At 46.6% G+C, this 21,947-nt stretch overlaps 2 protein-coding genes across 4 annotated transcripts; both read left to right on the forward strand.

Moving 5' to 3' along the window:
- The first annotated feature begins 58 nt into the window (after nucleotides 1-58).
- Nucleotides 59-17,428, forward strand: SPAG5 (sperm associated antigen 5). 3 transcript variants are annotated; one of them, XM_028154898.2, is made up of 24 exons: nucleotides 59-103; nucleotides 304-429; nucleotides 3,412-4,508; nucleotides 4,615-4,798; nucleotides 8,796-8,870; nucleotides 9,310-9,402; nucleotides 9,491-9,625; nucleotides 9,838-9,957; nucleotides 10,079-10,171; nucleotides 10,274-10,387; nucleotides 10,730-10,823; nucleotides 10,978-11,125; nucleotides 11,205-11,307; nucleotides 11,493-11,626; nucleotides 11,820-11,958; nucleotides 14,753-14,864; nucleotides 15,270-15,356; nucleotides 15,617-15,737; nucleotides 15,840-15,951; nucleotides 16,340-16,420; nucleotides 16,584-16,739; nucleotides 16,820-16,894; nucleotides 17,025-17,105; nucleotides 17,232-17,428. In XM_028154898.2, the coding sequence occupies exons 1-24, from the start codon at nucleotides 59-61 to the stop codon at nucleotides 17,301-17,303; spliced, it is 3,597 nt and encodes a 1,198-aa protein (XP_028010699.2). In that variant the 3' UTR covers nucleotides 17,304-17,428. The 3 variants fall into 3 exon arrangements, with proteins under 3 accessions (XP_028010699.2, XP_054565198.1, XP_054565197.1); XM_054709223.1 differs by having other exon boundaries at nucleotides 9,313-9,402; XM_054709222.1 differs by having other exon boundaries at nucleotides 16,820-17,105; nucleotides 17,232-17,319.
- Nucleotides 17,429-18,079: 651 nt separating this feature from the next.
- ALDOC (aldolase, fructose-bisphosphate C) lies at nucleotides 18,080-21,630 on the forward strand. Its single transcript, XM_008147810.3, has 9 exons — nucleotides 18,080-18,179; nucleotides 19,266-19,387; nucleotides 19,465-19,676; nucleotides 19,797-19,851; nucleotides 19,946-20,106; nucleotides 20,213-20,296; nucleotides 20,539-20,713; nucleotides 20,845-21,044; nucleotides 21,182-21,630. Exons 2-9 carry the CDS (start codon nucleotides 19,276-19,278, stop codon nucleotides 21,275-21,277), a joined length of 1,095 nt encoding a protein of 364 aa, XP_008146032.1. The 5' UTR covers nucleotides 18,080-18,179; nucleotides 19,266-19,275; the 3' UTR covers nucleotides 21,278-21,630.
- Nucleotides 21,631-21,947: the final 317 nt, after the last annotated feature.

A 21,947-nucleotide genomic window follows, 5' to 3' on the forward strand; every position in this document is an offset into this window, starting at 1 on the left:
GTGAGCTAGCCGTCACCTCTGGGGTTGCGAGGTGATCGTTCTGGGTTCTGTGTTGAAGATGTGGCGGGTGAAAAAACTGAGCCTGTCGCCATCGACCCAACCGGTGAGCGCGAGAGCCTCAAGGAGGGAGACAGCTGGGTCCAGCTTGGGGTGGGGGCGGGGGCGGGGGCGGGGGCGTGTGGAGTGTTCCGTCGGTCCTGGAGCTTCAGCGCCTCTTGGGTAGGAGCCCTGAGCTTCTTGGGGGGAGGGACGGGAAGCGGGCTGAGAGCCCAGGCTTCCTCACACTGTCTCCTTTTTTCTTAGGGAGAACCGCCTGTGAGAACTCCTCTCCGAGAACTTAACCTGCAGCCCGAAGCTCTCACCAGCACTGCGAAAGGGCCTGGGATATGCTCCTCGCTGACCCCATCACTGTGCAAACTGGGGCTGCAGGTGAGATTCGTCTGGCCAGCTTCTCCACTGGGCTCTCTGCCGAGGCCGACAGCTCAGAGGAACTGAGGGCCAGAGCTGGAACGTAATTAATAACGATAATGAAGTCTTCTACCTTAGTGACATCTATTTACAGCTATTCAGGCCAACAGAGAGGTGCTCTAGGGTGGTTTAAAGAAAATCCACTGAGAATCTGGACCTCTATTTAGCTGTTAGATTTTATCACCTCCTCCCCCGTTTAATCTTTACCAAGTTAGAGAAAAATACTATCATTTTGATTAGTAGTCTTCCTCTAACATGGACTCCCATACAGAGATCAGACAGCTGACAGAGGCAATACTATATGTACAAAGATATTTATGTTAGCATTGTTTGTAGAAGCAAAACAAAAATGGAAACAAATGACCATTTGTGAATGAATTATGATTCATGCATACCATAGTAGCTTATGGATTAGTTCGACACCTACTAGTTAGTGCAATGGTTTTTACATTTGTGGGCTTTTTGTTGACAATGGAGGGATTTGCACATTGTTAAATGAGAAAAGCAGCATGCAGAGAAATGTATACGATCAAACCTCATTATTTGTGGATTCAGTATTTGTGAATTCACCTTCTCACTAAAAGTTATTTGTAATCCCAAAATCAATATTTGCAACACTTTTGGACATGCAGAGAAGCAAAAAAATAGGAATCGCCTTAAACACACATCCCCAGCTGAGGTTGAACAAGGTGACATTTTGTCTTCTTGTTTTAGTGGTCATACTGTAAACAAATGTCTTTCTCATGATCTATTTTAGTGCCATGGTTTTCGAATTTTGTGTTTTTGTTGGTTATTTCACAGTTTTAAATGGCCCCCAAACATAAGTGCTGAAGGGCTGGCTAGTGTTCCTAAGTGCAAGAAAACTATGATGTGCGTTATGTGAGTTAGTTAAGCTTCATTCAGGCATCAGTGCTGTTGGCTGTGACTTCAGTGTTAAAGAATCAACAATATATATTACATAAGGTGTTTTAGAACAAAAAACACATAAAATAAGATTGGAGTTAATTGGTTAATGAAAATTTTTGCTAGAAAATTTTCAGGAACATACCCTGTGTTTCCCCTAGGAGCAGCAGTTCAGTATTTGCTAATTAATGTTCACAGAGACTTTATAGAACATAACTTAACTACTACAAATAATGAGAACTATTTTGTGATCTACCAATAAAGTAATTTTGTATGTTGCGTATTATTAAAAGAACGTAGAGGGCCGAAACCGGTTTGGCTCAGTGGATAGAGCGTCGGTCTGCGGACTGGAAGGTCCCAGGTTCGATTCCGGTCAAGGGCATGTACATTGGTTGCGGGCACATCCCCCGGTGGTGGGGGGTGTGCAGGAGGCAGCTGATCGACGTCTCTCTCTCATCGATGTTTCTAGCTCTCTATCCCTCTCCCTTCCTCTCTGTGAAAAATCAATAAAATAAAAAAATTTTTTTTAAAAAAAATAAATATATGCTGAGTGAATAAATGTTGCATTAAAAAAAAAAAAGAACGTAGAGGAAAATATGGAAGGATATACATCAGGAGGTTTAAATGAATTGGTTCCATGGGAAGAGCTGGGCATGTGTAGGAGAGATTAATTCCAGAGGAAGGGCAAATTAGAGAGGAAAAGTGAAGCTCAGCAAACAAACAAACAAAAAGTTTTATCTTCTTTGTTGTTCAGAATTTTATTTTTTTCTTGTTAATCTGTTTGGAACTTGATGAGCCATTTCAATATGCAAACTCAGGTCTTTACTTTAGAGAAATTTTCTTCTAATATGTATTTGTTAATCAGTGATGCACCTGTATGTGTTCTCTTTTCTCCTGGAATTTGTTTTATTCACATGTTAAATTTACTACTATTGGGTTTATATTCCAATTCTTGTAGCTTTTCCCTAAGATTTACTTCTTATTTATTTATTTATTTATTTATTGGGGGTATTTTTATCTTTGCTTTAAGGTATTTCTTCCATTTGATTGTCCAGGCCAGTAATGCCAGTCTCAACTCTGACCATCCTCTTTCAATTCATTTTACTGAAATTTCTTGTTTAACAGTAATATTTATTGCCAGAATGTGTGTGTGTGTGTGTGTGTGTGTGTGTGTGTATGCGTTGTACTTGAATCTTTTTGTATACTCTTTTCTTCTTTTGAGTTCAAATTGTCATCTGTTTCTTCCATCAGCTGTGTTTGGTTGGGGTCTACCTTTTCTAGTTATCTTAGGATTTGTTCTTTCTCTGGTTGCTAGGTCCACTTACTAGTAAGTACATGTGTATTTTCCTTTTCTTGTTCATTGAGTCTCAGGAGCAGCAACCCTGCAAGTGGTAGAAGGTGCAGTGGTCCTTGTGAACAGCAGTAGGGAGGTTGTTAGTCCCTTATTAGGGCACTAGGAGGAAGTCTCTCTGCTCTTTATTCTCCTCTGCTACACAGACTAGAGACCTTCAAATCCCAGCTGTTCAATGGATTCAACCCATGTATTCAGGATGCCTTCAGCTCTTGTGGTCAAGGAGACTAGGTTACTGGCACAGGTTGATGTTGCCCTTTCTCCGTAGGGTCCATGGATCTCTGTGGGCCAAGTGCTCTCTAACTCTGTTGGAGAAGGAGAAAAATCTTGGACCAACTCTAGATTCTAACAGAGTTTGAGCCTACGGACCGCCTCTTACCTGTTTCCCTTAGAAGTGAATTGGAGTTAGAATTTAAGAGGAGTGGGGCAACTTCGATGTAGATAAATTATCAGCCCTGTTTTTACTATAGGTGGGTTCACTTGGAAGGATCCAAAATAGCTTCCTAGCTTTTCTTTCCCTGCTGTTGGGTCTCTGTAGTGAGAGGCAAGGCTTAGCCAAGATCTTACCTAAGCAGAAGTCATGAGAACTCCTATTCTTTTCCAAATTTGGACAGTATCTTTCACCTATCACTGTGTGTTGAGAACCGGAATTGATTGCTTTAGTCAACTACTTTTGTTTTCTTTGGCAGGAGGATGGCAACAACTCATCTCCAATGGATTTTGAAAATGCTAAGATGACAGACTCCCCATCAGAACAGTTCAGCCATCCCTCTAAGTGGCTAGAAGCTTGTCAACATGAATCAGATGAGCAGCCCCTATATCTGATTCCCCAAAACAACTCTACTCCCAAAACATCTGAGGAAGCAGTAGACCCGGTGGAAAACAATGTGGTTGAAACCATGGTCCTTATACCCTCTGCAGGAGGGCAGCAGCAAGACATTACACTTGAGGCCCATTTAAATACCATGGCAGAGACAAACAGTTTTTCTCTGGATGAGCCTTTGAGGCCAGGAGATCTGCTGAGAAAGGGGGTGGAACCCTGCATGAAAGACAGCTTTTCAGAAGTTGTTCCTGCTATGCCTGAGAAACTTACATTTCGGGATCCTCCAGCCCATCTGTTGGTGTATCCACCAAATCCCTGTTCTGAGCAACAGCTACACTGTTCCAAGGAAAGCCTGAGGGACAGTAAAACTGAGGCTGTGCCTGAGGACTTAGTGTCTGCTGAAAGTAATGCCATCTTGCCTTCCTCCATGCTCTGTCTTCCCCCTTCAACTGCCTTTCCAGCAGATTTCCCTGTCAGTCACGTGGACTCAGGGCAGGAAATTGTAGAGCCCAGAGCTATAGAGGAAAGAGAAGTGAGCTTTTCCACACTCCCTGAGGAGGCTGAACTGGGAGATCAAACACTTGTCTCAAATATGCAAGATATTCTGTCCACATGCCTGACCCCAAATCCAGGAGAAATGGAATCCCAGGCAGCCCCGGGCCCAGCAGGAGAAGATGCTGGTAGGATTCCCATCTCTGACACAGGGCCTTGGATGTCCCCACTGGCCTGGCTGGAAAACGGTGTAAATACTTCAGTCATGCTGGAAAGTCTCCGCCAGAGCTTATCCCTTCCCTCTGTGCTTCAGGATGCTGCAGCTGGCACTGCCCCTTTCTCTACTTGCTCAGTGGGGACTTGGTTTACTCCCCCAGCACCACCACAGGAAAAGAGTACAAACACATCCCATACAGGCCTGGAGGGCACCAAGGACAGTACGTCTGAGAGGGAGCATCTCCTATGGGGGAAGTAAGTGTCCCAATATCCTGCCGCCTCCTCGGCTTCATTAACCTGGATCTGCCACTTCCATCCCTTCCCCTGTATTTTTTCTCCTCACGTTCTCTTTCTGCTGCAGCCACCCTCCAGATCTGACTGCCTTATCTCGACACGACCTGGAAGATAACTTGATGAACTCTCTTCTCATTCTGGAGGTTCTCTCTCGCCCGCTGCGGAATTGGAAGAGCCAGCTGACTACCCCTCACCCAGAAGTTCGTGATAGTAGCACACAGACTGACACAACTGACACCTGTGGCAGTGGGGTAAGAAGGTTCCTTCCAAAGTGTGGAAGATCCCAGGGGGCCCTCTTTCTCAGAATTTAAACTGATAAACTGCCTGAGGGCAAAGGAGGTATCTTAGAATATGTAAAAGCTGTGGATCTAGAAAATTCGTTAAAGCTTTAGGTACTCACTGTACCCCTGGGGTTCATCAGGACTTTCTAAGGGAATATAAACAAGAATAGCTTTAAAAGAATCGGTGTCTATATCTTCATCTTCCAAATGTATTTTGCTAATTGTTTTGCTTTCCTATTTCTCCTTTCTCAATTGCCCTTGCCCACTTATCATAACTAAAGAAGACCATATTTACTACCTATCCTGAACCTTACATTGTCAAGGGATAGCAATTGAATAATCCTATCTAATAAAAGAGTAATATACAGATTGATCATCACTGCAACACACAATATAGCTGCCCCCATGTGGTCAAAGATCCTGCCCCATGTGGACACAAGATGGCCACCACAAGATGGCCAGCAGGAGAGGGCAGTTGGAAGACACCCAGCCTGCAAGGGAGGGCAGTTGGAGGTGATCAACCCTGCAGGAGAGGGCAGTTAGGGGTGACCAGGCCGGCAGAGGAGAGAAGTTGGAGGCAAACAGGCTGGCAGCAGAGTGGTTAGGGGGTGATCAGGCTGGCAGGCAGAAGCGGTTAGGGGCAATCAGGAAGGCAGGCAGGCAAGCAGGTGGGAGCCAGCAGTCCTGGATTGTGAGAGGGATGTCCGACTGCCTGTTTAGGCCTGATCCCGGGATCGGGCCTAAACAGGCAGTCAGACATCCCTCGAGGTGTCCCAGATTGGAGAGGGTACAGGCTGGGCTGAGGGACACCCCCCCTCCGTGCACGAATTTCGTGCACCGGGCCTCTAGTAGAAAATATTTGTGGCGTGGCCAGTGTTGCTCAGTGGTTGAGCATCAACCCATGAACCGGAGGTCACAGTTCAATTCCCGGTCAGGGGACATGGCCAGGTTTCAGGGTTCCCCAGCCCAGGTAGGGGTGCGTGCAGGAGGCAACCAATGTGTCTCTCTCACATCTATGTTTCTCTTTCTCTCCCCCTTCTCCCTCCCTTTCACTCTGTAGAAATCAATGGAAAAAAATATCCTTGGGTGAGGAGTAAAAAAAAAAAAATTTACTAGGTATGTTTGTGATTTTATTAAAATTATAATACCATGATTAGTATACAACTGTTAAAAATATTTATCTAAAGGAAATTTTTTTCACAAAAGCTTATGGTCAGAGGAATTTAAAAGTAATTTAAATTTAGATGAACTTTTGTTGTTGCAGATATATTGATTAATAACAGACTTTATAGGATAAAGTATAGCATAAAATTCTGAGAGGAGTAAAAATACACATAAAGAAGAAAAAGGGATGATGTAAAATTTCTGACTTAAAAAGAGCTTGTTCATGTATTTTTAAAGGTTTAAAATAGGTATTAAATCATTCTGGTGTATGTATTTATACCATTGGATATATTTAGGAGTGATTTAATAGTTGTTTTTTTTGTGATTTAATAGTTTTATTTCAAATTGTCAATATTTATAATATGGTGGAAATTACAGCCTTTATAACAATTTAAACTTAAGGGCACTCATTCTTCAAAATTATTATAACAGATATGAGAAGAAAAAGTTTAAAGAACACTTGTAGAGGACTCTAGCTGTGACAACACAGGCTGAGGAAGGAAGGGAATGGTGTCAGGGGAAGGAATTGAGAATCTCAGTATTGTGGCTGTGAGGTTAACAGGTAGCTGCTGCTAAAAAGAGATGTTCTCCAGGTGTGCTCAACCTCCCAGGAGCTTGCCTTCCCCTTCCCCTTCCCCTTCCCCCTCCCCCTCCCCTTCCCCTTCCCCTTCCCTTTTCCCCTCCCCTGGTCCCCTCCCCTTCCCCCTCCGAAGACCAGCCTAGGCTCATTTCCCCAGCCCTTTCTTGTTCACTGTCCCCAGCTTTAATAAAAGTCCTCTAAAATAAAATAATAAAAATAAGAGATGTTCTCCAAATGCCCAAAGATCTCCTCTGGGTTGAAAATATCCTCAAACAATGACTTCACCTTTTGCCCAAATCCTGGAAACCATAGGCTTATCATTTCTTTAGCTGCTCAGTTTTTCTCCTGCGTTTCCTTATTTTTGTATCCTTTCCTCTTGTCTTTGACCTGGTTCCCTATCCCTGTGTCAGCCTTGTACCTCTTCCCCTGAAGCTTTCCAAAGCCCTGTGGAGGCCACTGAAGCGGAACCAGAGGGGGAAATGACAGCACCTTCAGCCATTCCCCATCACAGTGCCATGTCCTTGCCGCTTGGCTTCCTCCTTCACACTAATCTTATCACCTGCCTGACTGCTCAGCTCTGAACAGTGTGTGCGCCTTGCCCGGGGCTCATGGGGTACTCCGTGCCCTACTGCACGACACAGGAGAGAATGATGATGCTTTGCTGGGGAAAGGAGCGATGAACTCAAAGAGACCTGCCCCCTTAAGTCCAGACTGCTATAGCATCGTGACTCAGCACTGCTCTTCCAGCAGTCGTTTTTTCCCAGATGATGGCTGCCTTTCAGCAGTAATGAATGCTCCTCACTTTTCTCTCAGAACTTTTAAGTCTTTCCATAGCTCTGCTGCCTTTGAGATCATGTGCGTCTACTCTACATAGCACACTAAGATTTTTGTCTGTCCCAAGATAATGAACACTTAGAGAATAAGGAAATAAAAGTGACTAATACGTTAAGCGCCCAGTCAGTCACTGGTGACGAACACTATACTTTCCGTCCAGAAGACAAAACAGGCTGGGCGCTTAACGTGTTAATAAATATTTGAGAAGGTTATCATTACTGATGATCAGAGAAATGAAACAATGATGCAATTTTCTTCTGACAAAATAGCAAAGAATAAAATAGATAATGCTAGTAAGCATTGCCCTGCTGTCAGTAGGATATAAGTTGGCTCAGCTTTTTTTGAAAGACATTCAAGTAAGACCCTCAAAGCAGTTCAAACTTTTTGACTGGTAACTTCACTGCTTAGGGATATATCCTAAGGAAAATATTCTGCATAAATATGGTAACTTAAAAAAATGAAAAAATATAAAAAATAATGGTATATCCATAAGATGGGATATTCTTCAGTCATTTAAAAGTATGTTTATGAAGAGTTTTTAATAACATGGGAAATTAAGTTTAACATAAGTTCAAGGTTTTTAAAGAAAGGAAATCAGAGTTCAGATAACCTCTGAGAGGCTTTGAGATGAGGTAAAATATCAGCAGAAATTAAAAATGGGTGGTACTTCACTTTGATAGGTCCCCTTAAAGCAAATATCCCAGTTTCTGGCTATTTCAATGAGGAGAGTAAGTATAAATTTAGGGCTAAGTCACATTAATGTAATAAAATGAAGTAAAGCAGGACCCCAAATTTATTTACATATATATGTAATCTCAATTGTGTTTTTTCTGAAGCATTTGTCTTCCATAAAATCTGACACTATTAATATTAAGATGCATCCCAATTTTAGTGGTGTTAAAATGTAAAGAGATAATCATCTTAGAATTTACTGAATATTGTCATTTCTTTCTAAATCAGTAGTCTACAACTTTTTTCTCCCCCTGGCATCTAAGGGAAGTAATATACTCATCAGTTATAGCAAATCCCCATAGCAAAATCTCTGGTGTGGAGATATATCTAAATCTCTTGAAATAGATGCTATACTATTGGTTAAAAATCACTGCTCTAGGTGGTGAAATTATATAATGATTTCTTTTTCCATTTTAGTCACTTATGTATTTCCAAAATTTTACAAGACACTATCTTTATAATTAGAAATAAAAATTAGTATAAAAAGGAAATTTTTACTTACATCTGGATATTTTTCTGACTTGACTTTATCAAACTGTGACCTTGCTCCTATTTTTAATAGAAAAGGCTCCTGCATCTCAGTGGGTAGGAGGGGAAATGAGGTACTGGTGGTGCATCCTGTCTATGAAAAAGGAACAACTCTGTTTCTCTGCCTAGATAAATAAGAAACTGGAGCTTCTTCAAGGAAACCGAGAGATTGGACAGACTTTGCAGCAGACCAGGAATATCATGGTAAGTTTTGATTGACCTTATCCCACCACTGGGTCACCTGTGAAAATCAAGAATGGAGCCAATGGTGGTAATCAGCCATGGTATGAAGGGAGGAAGGTCTCCAAACCTTTGTTAAGAACATCTTCTTGCCCTAGCTGGTTTGGCTCAGTAGGTAGAGCATCAACCTGCGGACTGAAGGGTCCCGGATTTGAATCCTGTCAGGGGCACATCCCTGGGTTGCAGGCTCAATCCCCGGTGGGTGCATGCAGGAGGCAGCTGATCAATGATTCACTCTCATCATTGATTTTTCCATCTCTCTCTCCCTCTTCCTCTCTGAAAGCAATCAAAATATATATTAAAAACAAAACATCTCCTCCTTATTGGAGCTTGAAATTGGGGTTAGTGGTTTTCCTGCTTAATGACTTTATTTGATCTAGCCTAACCATCTTTTCCTCTACAGCAGTCATGGGTTCTGGTCTCTAAAGAGCTGATATCCTTGCTTTACCTGTCTCTGTTGCACTTAGAAGAAGATAAAACTACTGTGAGTCAGGAGGTAAGCAGTATGACAATGAAGGCCCAGGCCTCTGGTGGGGCAGAAAGCCAAAAGAAGGACCAGACAGCATCTGATTCTTATCTTGTAGTCTCGGCGTACAGAAACCTTGGTCTCCTGCTGTTTTGATGTGTTGAAGAAATTGAGGGCAAGGCTCCAGAGTCTCAAAACAGAAAGGGAGGAGGCAAAGCACGGAGAGGAAATGGCCCTCAGAGGCAAGGATGCGGTAAGATGTCAGGCCTTTGTTCTTGGCTGTGGAAGGTTTTTTCCTCAGGGTTCCTGCAGGAACACAAATTTACTTGAGACAGATATGAGGGGCCTGGGAATTGCCTGCCCTGGAGAATAATGAATTAAGCTACTTATGTGGCAGATAGCATGGCTTTTGGTGCTGTTTCCCTCCTCTGCTCACCGTATCCTCACAATCCCTTCCCTAAACAGGCAGAGTCGGTGCTAGAGGCTTTCTGTGCACATGCCAGTCAACGCATCAGCCAGTTGCAACAGAACCTGGCATCCATGGGGGAATTCAGAGGACTCTTGAAGGAGACCCAGACCCAACTGGTAATTTGAGTGCACTTTCTTTATTGAGATCCAGGCTGATTCACGGGAGCATGGTCATTTACCCCCACTTTGTTGTATCCAGAGGAAGGGAGCCCCTCCATAGGCACTTCTTCTTGTATAGGTAGGTCTTCATACTGAGCAAGAAGAGATGGCTCAGGAGACAGCAAGTCTTACCTCAGTCTTGCAACAGGACTGGATGACCATGCAACAGGATGTGAGTATTTGGGACCATCATACCGCTCCTTTATTCCCAGCCAACCCTGTTAGGAACCTTGCCTCAAGAGTGCTTGACTGACCTGCTTGCTTCCCCTGGTAGTATATAACATGGACAGCTTTGCTGAGCCGGTCTCGAGAACTCACAGAGAAACTCACAGCCAAGAGCCGGCAGACCCTACAGGAACGTGATGCTGCAGTTGAGGAAAAGCAGCAGGTACAAACCAGGAGTGGGGACTGCTTAGGCCTGGTTTCCTCCTTCTCCACAGAAGGCCTTTCTAATGAGTAGTCTCTTACCCTGCACTGGGCTTTCTACCCTGTGGGTTTGGTTCTTCCCTGTAAGATGGCCTTGGGTCTAGTAATTTCCTTTGTCCTTCAGCACCTTCTTCAACAACTTTTCTCCTATTTCTATTTTTTCCTGAGGATCAGCCTTATTTGCTGCAGGGTTGCTGCCCAGGAGCAAGATGGTTTGCTGTTCTGTCCAGAAAGAGAAGCTGGACCAAGTCCTGGGACTCAATTCTGGAAGAACTGTGGGAGGAAAACAATCTTTTCTTCCTAGGTTTCCAGGGAGCTGGAACAAGTCTCTGCCCAGTTAGAGGACTGCAAAGGCCAAATAGAGCAACTGGAGTTGGAAAATAGTCGCCTAGCAACAGGTGTGTGTGCATGCATGCAAGCAGTTGTGCCCTGCTAAGGTTTGGGGTGTGGCAGTAGAACAAGAAAGTGCTCTAGAGCACTTGTTTGGAGCACAAGTGTGGGGAGGTTCTGGCCTGGTGACCACATGGTGTGATTAGGATACTTTTGGTTTAGATCTCCGAGATCAGCTACAGATTCTGGCCAGCATGCAGAGTCAGCTACAAGAGCTACAGAGTCAGCATGCCCACTGTACCCAGGACCTGGCCATGAAGGATGAGTTGCTCTGCCAGCTTACTGAGAGCAATGAGAAGCAGGCTACTCAGTGAGTTCCTATCAGGTTATTGTGGCAGTAGGTGCCCAGGATATAGGGCCAGTGGGATCTAACATAAGGTCTCTGGCAGATGGCAAAAGGAAGAGATGACACTAAAACACATACAAGCAGAGCTGCAGCAACAACATGCTGTCCTGGCTAAGGAGGTGCAGGACCTGAAGGAGACTCTGGAGGTAAAGAATATGGCTTGGGGCAGGGGAGCTGGCAGGAGTATGACTCTTACCTGATGGTATTGAGGTGAGGTTTGAGACTGGAGACTAGAAAATGCCTTTGTCCCAAGGGCTCTAATAAGTCCCACTTAGATTCATTTTCTCCCTTCTCTTTCTTCTTTCCTTTCTTCCTTCTCCCATCTCCCCAGTTTGCAGACCAGGAGAACCAGGTAGCTCATTTGGAGCTGGGCCAGGTTGAGTGTCAGTTGAAAAGCACACTGGAAGTGCTCCGGGAGCGCAGCCTGCAGTGTGAGGACCTCAAGGACACTGTGGAGAACCTGAAGTAAGATCTCTACCTTTTTGTGCTTTTCCTGTAATTGCTGATCTTTCCCAGAAACCCTTCTAGAAGCTTAAGTCTCCAAGGATGGAATTGTCCAAGAGCCTTTTGTTTCCCTCTTTGAATGCAGTTCTATGTGGGATTTGGGAGAGGTGTTCAGAGAAGGTCACATGGTCTCTCTGTTCCTTCCTTATTTCAGGGCTAAACTGGCTAGCACCGTAGCAGAGATCCAGGAGAAAGACCTGGAGAAGACACGCCAGTGTTCCCAAGAGCTAAGGGTGCTGACTGAGCAACTACAGAGCCTGACTTGCTTCCTACACACAAAACTAAAGGACAAGGTAGCATCTGGGGGTTCCTTCTCTTCCCTTCCAATCATATCTTTGAATAAAGATGGTTTCATTTCTTCTTTCCCAATCTGCATAGCTCTTGTTTCCTTTTCCTGTCTTACTGCATTAGTTAGAACTTTCTCTACGATGTTGAAAAGGAGTGAGAGGGGACATCCTTGCTTTGTACCTGATCTTAAAGGGAAAGCTTCGAGTTTCTTACCATTAAGTATGATGCTAGCTGTAGGTTTTTTGTAGATAGTTTTTTTTTTTTTTAATGTTTTTATTGTTTTGAGAGAGAGAGGAGGGAGAGAGATAGAGAGATAGAAACATTGATGTGAGAGAAACATAGATTGGCTGCCTCCTGCACGCCCCCTACTGGGGATCAAACCTGTAACCCGAGCATGTGCCCTGACTGGGAATTGAGCTGGTGACTTCTTGGTTCATGGGTCAATGCTCAACCACTGAGCCACACCGGCTGAGCTGTAGATATTCGTGTGTGTGTGTGTGTGTATAAACTGAGTGGCCAGATTATTATGATCTCTGAATGCATAATAATGTGGCCACTCAGTGTATATCCTGTATAATAAAAGGCTAATATGCAAATTGTCCCCTCAACCAGGAGTTCGACCAGCAGGCAGGCCGGCCAACCGCCCATGTCCCCTCTCCCTGGCCAGGCTGGCCGGACCCCACCATGCACGAATTCACGCACCGGGCCTCTAATATATCAATACACACACACACACACACACACACACACACACACACACACATACACACATTGAGTGGCCAGATTATTATGATCTCTGAATGCATAATAATCTGGCCACTTAGTGTATTTGTATCTCAAATAGGTACCAAAAGTATTCTAGACTTTTGCTGGAGATCAACCTCCTATTTGCCCTGAGCTTTCTATCAGCCAGTGCAAAGGGGAAAACTGATCAAGTGTACGATTTATAGTATCTTTGATATCAAATAAATGAGGTACTCAAGAGAAGTACACTGAGTGGCCAGATTATTATGTCTTCAGAGATCATAATAATCTGGCCACTCAGTGTATATATTTATTTCAGAGAAGAAGGGAGAGGGAGAGAGAGATAGGAACATCAATGATGAGAGAGAATCATTGATTGCCTGCCTCCTGCATGTCCCCTACTGGGGATTGAGCCCACAAATCAGGCATGTGTCCTTGACCAGAATCTGGGACCCTTCAGTCTGCAGGCTAACACTATCCACTGAGCCAAACCGGCTAGGGCATGTAGATATTCTTTATCAAGTTGAGGAAGTTCCCCTCTATTCCTAGCTTACTGAGATTTTCCAGTTGTATCTTTATGGTATAGAATGATTTTCCTAAAACACTACTCTTGTTCCATCTCTGTGGCTTTCAGTGACTTTCATTTGGCTATAGGACCTCTTAGACCTGTCACTCAAACTTTTATTTATGTGTCTCCTACCTCCTTGTTATGAACCTTTTATTCCAATTAGCCTAGACATCCTGTACACTACACACATGTCCCATCTCCATTCACACCTAGACTTGGGCTGTTACCATATTCATCTTCTCTGCCTTCAAACTGGAAATACCTTTTACTTTCCGATTAAAATACTCTCTAGTTCACCGGTCGCCAACCGGTGGTCCGCAGGCCACTGGTGGTCCGTGAGGTCCGAAAGGTTGGTGACCGCTGCTCTAGTTCACCTTCTTCTTTGAAATGTTCCCACTTCACATAGACTCAGTGATCTCTTGCACTTATATTAATTTTCCTTGGATGTCTGGTCTCTTCAACTAGATTGTGTTTAAAGAAAGCAGAAATTTAGTCTTGCTTCTTTGGCTTCCCTGCAGTGTACTCTAAACTATAAATGGTTAACATCTTTCAGAATAAGAGCTAACTAGCTTATTCAGCAGCTAAAGGTACAACCAAAATCTTGAACTCTGAAGGTGCTTATGATCTGACCCTCTTTCCTACTGTGTACTGAATGCAGGAAATGCAAAAGAATCCATAGTCTTGCAGGGAAGACAGGCAGTGATCATGATAGAGATCTGCATGGATGATCACTGTGGGAGCACAGAGAAAGGAGCATTAGTTCTAACTTTGAGAGTTAGGATGTCTTCTCAAAGCAGGTGACCCTTAGGTAGTTAAAGCTTAGAAGTTTGTCAAGGGTGTGTATATAGGAAGGCCCACCAGGCAGAGGGAACAGTATATGAAAGTCACAGAGGCACTATGCATACTTTTTTGTGGTGTCTACCTTGTAACAAGATTTGGGTGAGGTGCTGGGACTGCAGGTAAACAAGGCAAGGCACTACTCGCATGGAATGTGGCAAGTTTGGGGACTTGGAAGTAGCTTTTTATAATTGGAGTATAGGAGTTTTGGGGGTGAGAATGACAAGGAGACAAGGCTGCAAAAGTAGGCAGGATGCCAGATTTGAAGGACTGAACTAATGGCAGATATAGACAGGGTAGAGAGGAGGGGTGGTTTGGATGAATCCAATACTTACTTAGGAAGTAGAAGTAATAGAACCTTGTGACCAATTTGATGTAGGAGTAAGGTGGAAGAGGGGATGATGATGTCTAGATGGTTGGAAAGATGGTGACACTCTCCAGAACTGGAGTTGGCAAACTTTTCCTATAAAGTGAAATGTAATAAGTATTTTAAGCTTTGCCAGCCATGTGGTCTCTGCCTTAACTACTTAACTTTGCCTTTGTAGTTCAAGAGCAGCCATAGACAGTATGTAAGTGAATGTGTGAGGCTATGGTCCAGGGAAATCACTACCCTGAAAAGCAGCTGATGTTTTGTTGTAATTTGCCTTTAGGCTGAGCCAGAGACCCTCCTGAAAAGCACAGCCTGTGCTTCTGCCCAGGAACACGCTCCGTCCACCGACAGCACCTTCTTGGGAAGCATCTTGACAGCAATGGCAGACAAAGGTTAAAGGCCCTGGAATTTAGGGGTGGGAAAATTATGACTCTGCTGATATCTTCAGCTGTTAAATATGCCCACCAACAGCCGAAACCGGTTTGGCTCAGTGGATAGAGCGTCAGCCTGCGGACTCAAGGGTCCCGGGTTCGATTCCGGTCAAGGGCATGTACCTTGGTTGCGGGCACATCCCCAGTGGAGGGTGTGCAAGGGGCAGCTGATCGATGTTTCTCTCTCATCGATGTTTCTGACTCTCTATCCCTCTCTCTTCCTCTCTGTAAAAAATCAATAAAATATATTAAAAAAAAAAAAAAAAAAAAGATGCCCACCAACAGACCTCTCCCTGGCTTCTACTGCGGCAGATTCTTGACTGGATCACCAGAGGGGCCCTATACCATGGTTGTTTTTTGTTTTAGAGCCAGAATCAGCTCCTGTGGCCTTGCTTGGAAGTGACAAGAGTGCTTTCACCCGAGTTGCATCAGTGGTTTCCCCTCAGCCTACAGGTTAGGATGGGCTCCAGGGATCCTGCCTCATTTCTAGATCAAGTAGTGATGATAAAGACTAAAGCAGTGAAAAGTGCTTTGCTCTAAAAACCTCAATTCTACTTGGGCTCATTTTACTTCTGTCTTTTGGGACCTGTGATGTTCTGGACACCAAATCCTATGGGTGGGGAACATGGATGAGAGTTGCGGAAATAATGGCTACACATTCCTTCCTTTCAGAGCTAAAGGGCTCTTCCTCTATCTAGGACTTTCTCTTCCAGAGATCCCAGGCATGGAGAAGAGCCTGGAAGAAATGAATACTATGATTCTAGAGCTTCAGAGCCTGTGTTCCCTGCTGCAAGAGTCTAAAGAAGAAGCTGTCAGGACTCTGCAGCGAAAGATGTGAGTGGAGTGCAGTCTTGGTGAGAGAGGTCAGCCCCTTACATCAAGACCCAGCTAGCCCTCAAGAGGACAGGAATAATACTGAATTCTTCTCTCCCCTAGTTGTGATATACAGGCTAGGCTACAGGCCCAAGAAGAACAGCATCAGGAAGCCCAGAAGGCAAAGGAAGCGGATATAGAGAAGCTGAACCAGGCCTTGTGCTTGCGCTACAAGGTGAAGGAGGGGCTTAGAAGTGGGGCGATAAAGAACTGGGGCAGCTGTACTGGTCCACTGGGAACCACTGTCTCTCTGGGAATCTGGGTGGTGGGGATTTTCCAACCACTGCCCTAGTTTTGCCCTTCCTGGGGTCAGACATTTCACATGTTTGGGAATTAGCTATGGGCTGACCCATCTCCTAGGCCGACCTAGAAGTCAGGAACTCTAGCAGAGCTCTCTCAACACTGAGATGTGCCTTGGCTGACTCAGCCCTAGAGGAAGAAAAGTGTTATCAATTGGTAGCAACCTGGGCTGAGCATGGGTCAGGCACTAAATCCCATCTCCTGGCAAGGGCTACAAAGAAGCCAGCTCTCTCAGCGCCTTCTTACCTCCCTTCCCTTCACAGAATGAAAAGGAGCTCCAGGAAGTGATACAGCAGCAGAACGAGAAGATTTTAGAGCAGATAGACAAGAGTGGCGAGCTCATAGTACGTTCATCATGATGCCCGGCCCTCTGCCTTCTGTGCCATGGTAGCCAGGATCCCAAATGTGGGAATTGGATCCCCTGGTCTACCTTCTTCACAGCATGGGATAGGAATGATGGAGAGGACCTTTGAGGGCTACTATATACCTCTCCATTCTCATCCCCAGAGCCTTAGAGAGGAGGTGACCCAGCTTACCCGCTCACTTCGGCGTGCGGAGACAGAGACTAAGGTGCTCCAAGAGACCCTGGCAGGCCAGCTGGACCCCAACTGTCAGCCCATGGCCACTAACTGGATCCAGGAGAAAGTGTGGCTCTCCCAGGAGGTGACTTAGAGTTAACAGAGGAGTTGGGCAGCTGGTGGAAACCCTAGGCTGTGCCCCTACTGATGTGGCCATTTCTATAGGTGGACAAACTGAGGGTGATGTTCCTGGAGATGAAAAATGAGAAGGAAAAACTCATGGTCAAGTTCCAGAGCCATGTAAGAATTCCCATGCCATTGGGGGTCTATTTCTCACTACACCTAGCAAGAGCCCTGCCATATTTTCCTTGCCCCACTAGCTATGCTGTTCTTTTAAGCATAGGACTTATGCAACTTATTTGCTTTCCAGAGAAACATTCTGGAGGAGAATCTTCGGCGCTCTGACAAGGAGTTAAAGAAACTAGATGACATTGTTCAGCGTATTTATGAGGTAGAGGGAGGGAGTTGAACTAATGCAATGTTGCAGGCTTCTCTGTGGCTTTTGTTTTCTCCCCTCTAACTCAGTGGGTGCTTCCTGGGGCTATGACTCTGAACTGACTTTTCTGTCTCTTCACAGACTCTGCTGTCCATCCCAGAGGTTGTGAGGGGTTGCAAGGAGCTACAGGAATTGTTGGAATTTCTGAGCTAAGAAACTAAAAGCTGGAGTCTGTTTTACTTCTCTTTACCTGCAGTATTCCCCTACCCCAACACCAGGACCAATTGGCATAGAGCCAGTTAGGTTTAATGTTATTTAAATAAAGTGTATTTAATGTATTCCTGCAAGCTCACTGAATCTTGTTTCTTGGGTGAGAGTGGGTGGATAAAGTCAGGAGAGAAGCAGCTTGGCACTCCTGCCCGGGCACCCTCCACTCACCCCTTCTGCTGCACCCCGGGCCAAAATCGGCTGCCCCTCCTCCCTTCTCTGGCTTCCCTAAATATGCTGGGCACTGACTGGACTGCTTGTTCCCTGGCTCACAGCTTTTGGGGGGTGGGGATAGACAAGGCTTCATTCTCCAGTAGGCCCTGGTGAATAAGGGGGTGAGGACAGAGAAACTCGGCCCTGGACTCCCACACTTTGTTGGTGCCTCTGCCCTGCTACCTGTTGTGACTGTTTAGGTGACTCTCCTTCATTAGACCAGGCTTCGTCCCCAACATCCAGTACAGTGCCCAGCACATGGTAAAGGCAATTGTGACAGAAATGAGGGCAAGGCCATTTCCTGCCTCTGGGGCCCTGGTGGCAGGGCTCCACGAGGTGGGAGGGGGACAGTCCACAACAGCCTCCAGTTCTTGGCAGGGTAGTCACTCCACCTCGTTGCCCCGCCTCGGTGGGCGTGGCCTTGCCAGGACACCAGTCCTAGTGAGGGGCGTGGCCCGGGTGGGGAGGTGATGGCCCCGCCTCCCGGGGAGTCACGTAGCTCTGCGGCATCCTCAGCCTCATTTACAGGAGCCAGGGCTGAAGCCACAGCTGTTTCAGACCTGAACCCAGGCTGTTCCTTGCTGCCGCCACTTAACTCGCTGCTCACAGGTGAGGCCCGGGTGAGGTGGGAACTGCTCAGCGTCTCAGCTTCCTCTTCCTGACTCTTCCCCTTCCATCTTTGCCCTGCTCCCTGTGCCCTTGGATGTGCCATCTCAGCTCTCTCCTTCCATCAATCTCCTTTTCTGTCCACTCTAAACCCCATGATTCAGACCTCCCACAACACCCCTTCCTCTCAGCGCTCATGCTGGAACCTCAGCTTTTCCAGTCCCAAATCTGCCTACTGGGGTTTTTTCTTGCGGTCAGCCTCTTCCACCAAGACCATTTAAATCTCATCTGCTCCCTCTCCTCGGCTAAGTTCCCTCTACAGTTCTTTTGCTTTCTCTGTTCCTCTGATCTAGGTCCTTCCTCCTAACTAGTTAGCCTGTCTCACTATCACCACCCAACAAATCTCCTGCCTTCTCCTCCTGCATCTCTCCCTCCCTTTCTCAGCCTCATTACTCATTCCTTTCCATCTCAACCCTCTGCTCCCATCTCCTAACTGCAGAGACATCAGGTTTGGGGTATGGAAAACATCAGGTTAGAGAAGCCTGCCATTCCCACTCCCTACCTGCCCCCCTCCTCCCAACCTTTTCCTCCACAAGCCCGGGAAAGAAGGGTGATGTGTCCTTTTGCCTCATTGTGACGGCTTGGAAGTAAGTGCACTCTCCCTAGGGACCTGCTGAGGATGAGAAAAGGGAAGTTGGAAACATCAGGGCTTATACCTACCTGAAGAAGGGGCCAAATTCAACGAAAGAAGGACTGGCATTTTCATTTGGGCAGTAGTTTCATAAGAAGACCTGTAGCTTGAGGGCTACTTAACTCCCCACCCCCACCCTACAGCTTTCTCTTGGGCTGGGAAGGGTGCCCATCAGAGACAAAAGGAGATGTGGGAACTGGGTCCCTAAGCCTGTTAGCTGTCAGATAAATTGGTGCCACTTTGATGCGCAGGACCCATGCCAAGGACTGCTACTCTGTTCCCAGCCCCGTGCTTACTGGGGAGCAGTGGGGAGGGCCATTTGGCCCATATGACCAGGAAAGGAAGCAGAGGAGATAGTGGGTGGGGTCCAGCTTTTATATCTTGTCTCCATTCCACAGAGCTGTCACCATGCCCCATTCATATCCAGCCCTTTCTGCTGAGCAGAAAAAGGAGTTGTCTGACATTGCCCTCCGGATTGTGGCCCCAGGCAAAGGCATCCTGGCTGCAGATGAGTCTGTAGGTAGGTGGGGGCCTGTGGTTGGTTAGGGTAGAGGTGGCCAGGGAATGACCTTGTCACCCCTCTTTGTTTGCCCCCAGGCAGCATGGCTAAGCGGCTGAGCCAAATCGGGGTGGAGAACACAGAGGAGAACCGCCGTTTGTACCGCCAGGTCCTGTTCAGCGCCGATGACCGAGTGAAGAAGTGCATTGGAGGTGTCATCTTCTTTCATGAGACACTTTACCAGAAAGATGATAATGGTGTCCCCTTCGTCCGTACCATCCAGGATAAAGGCATCGTCGTTGGCATCAAGGTGCAGCCACTAGCCCTGGGGGATTGAGCATGGAAATAGATGTGTGTGTGTGTGTGTATGTGAAGGGTATCAAGGGGAATCCTGCCTGGGTTCAGCCTTCTGCCTTTGTTTTCCCTTCAGGTTGACAAAGGTGTAGTGCCTCTAGCCGGGACTGATGGAGAAACTACCACTCAAGGTACAGGATGGGTGGGCTTTAGGACCACAGGGTTGGTGGGTGATTGATGTTGGCAAAAAGGGGCAGAGTGATGAGACCAGTACTATGCCCACAGGGCTGGATGGGCTCTCAGAACGCTGTGCCCAGTATAAGAAGGATGGCGCCGACTTTGCCAAGTGGCGCTGTGTGCTGAAAATCAGTGAACGCACGCCCTCAGCACTTGCCATTCTGGAGAATGCCAATGTGCTGGCCCGCTATGCCAGCATCTGCCAGCAGGTGTGTGTATGCATGTGTGAGGGGTTCAGATGGGTGCCCTATGCCTGGTGGAGAGAGAACTTTCTCCCATCCCATTCCTGCCAAGTTACTCTTCTCTTACCTGCAGAATGGCATTGTGCCTATTGTGGAACCTGAAATCCTGCCTGATGGAGACCATGACCTCAAACGTTGCCAGTATGTCACTGAGAAGGTGAGTCCACACCTGGGCACAGACACACACCACAGGGACAGCCGGACAGGGAGCTTGTTCCCAGTTCCTGGTTCAGATGCAGGCACTTTTCCCAAGCACTTTTATATTTTTAATCCTAGAACAGACCTGTGAGTCTGAGCCTGTACTGACCCTCACAGTCATGCCCACCCACCTCTAGACAGAGAGCATAGAGCAATTAAGTGGCAGGGATCAGACCTTAGTAAACCTCCTCTGATCCTTAGGTCCTGGCTGCTGTGTATAAGGCTCTGAGTGACCATCATGTGTACCTGGAAGGGACCCTGCTGAAGCCCAACATGGTGACCCCTGGCCATGCCTGTCCTATCAAGTATAGCCCAGAGGAGGTTGCCATGGCAACTGTCACTGCCCTGCGCCGCACTGTGCCTCCAGCTGTCCCAGGTACCACCCTGCTTCCTAACTGACTCCTATCCTTAGACCGATCCTCGGGTTCTTCTTGTGGCCTTCAGGGGTCCCTTACCCTGGAAAAACAGGGAGTGACTAATCAGTTTGTCTTCTCTTTTTCTCTCTAGGAGTGACCTTCCTGTCTGGGGGTCAGAGTGAAGAGGAGGCCTCGCTCAACCTCAATGCTATCAACCGCTGCCCGCTTCCGCGGCCCTGGGCCCTCACCTTCTCCTATGGGCGTGCCCTGCAGGCCTCTGCACTCAATGCCTGGCGAGGGCAACGGGACAATGCCGGGGCTGCCACTGAGGAGTTCATCAAGCGGGCTGAGGTTGGGAGCTAGGGGTGGTGGTTGGTTTGGGGGTAGTGGTGTGTAGCTAGGCAGGGGGTAGCACCCAGAGACTACAGCCTTTGGCACCTGTGGGCTGGCTCAGTCAGCTTACTCCTTACCTCCTCTCACTTTTGCAGGTGAATGGGCTTGCAGCCCAGGGCAAGTATGAAGGCACTGGAGACGATGGAGGAGCGGCAGCCCAGTCCCTCTACATTGCAAACCATGCCTACTGAGTACTCCATTCCACAGCGCTTGGCTCAGCCACCCAATTTTGCCTGTAGTTATAGCCAGGGCCAAATAGCTTTGCAGAGCAAAGATGCCTCCATCCAGCACTGAGTCATCTTCCTTTTTTTCTCCTCCCCTTCCCTCTCCCATTGCTGCACCTGGGACCATTAGATGGGAAGATAGGGAGCCCCTCATGGCTGAGGGCAGGAGAGCTTGCTAGAAGTCAAAGCAGGATGCCCGGGTCTCCCCTTGATGGAGTAGCTTCTCCTTGGGCTCTCCTTGCCTGCCCCTTCTCCTGGGATCAGAGGGTAGGACACCAGACCTGACTTATGCTTTGGGTACATACCACATAGCAAATAAATGATAGCATAACATGCTACTTTGTCTGTCTGTTTTACACATCAAATCCCCACCTCTCAGTTTCTGATCTCTGCTGACTCGGTCTGTGGGCCCTCTGACTGTGGAGGTGGGGAGGATGGGTTTTGATTCACTGGGTTTTAAGTTTATGGGGGAGAGGCACACCTAGCCACCATTCCCATCTCAGGCTCTTGCCTGGTGCTCTCCAAGGCTAGAGCATGGCAGTATGGAGTGCTGCAAGTCTTTCAGGAACTTCCATATCAGAAGCACTAGGCTACAGCTGTAGCAGGACCTGAGCAATTCCTCAAGGCAGCTTTTGTG

Source organism: Eptesicus fuscus, chromosome 20, assembly GCF_027574615.1.
Source record: "Eptesicus fuscus isolate TK198812 chromosome 20, DD_ASM_mEF_20220401, whole genome shotgun sequence".
Taxonomy (NCBI): domain Eukaryota; kingdom Metazoa; phylum Chordata; class Mammalia; order Chiroptera; family Vespertilionidae; genus Eptesicus; species Eptesicus fuscus.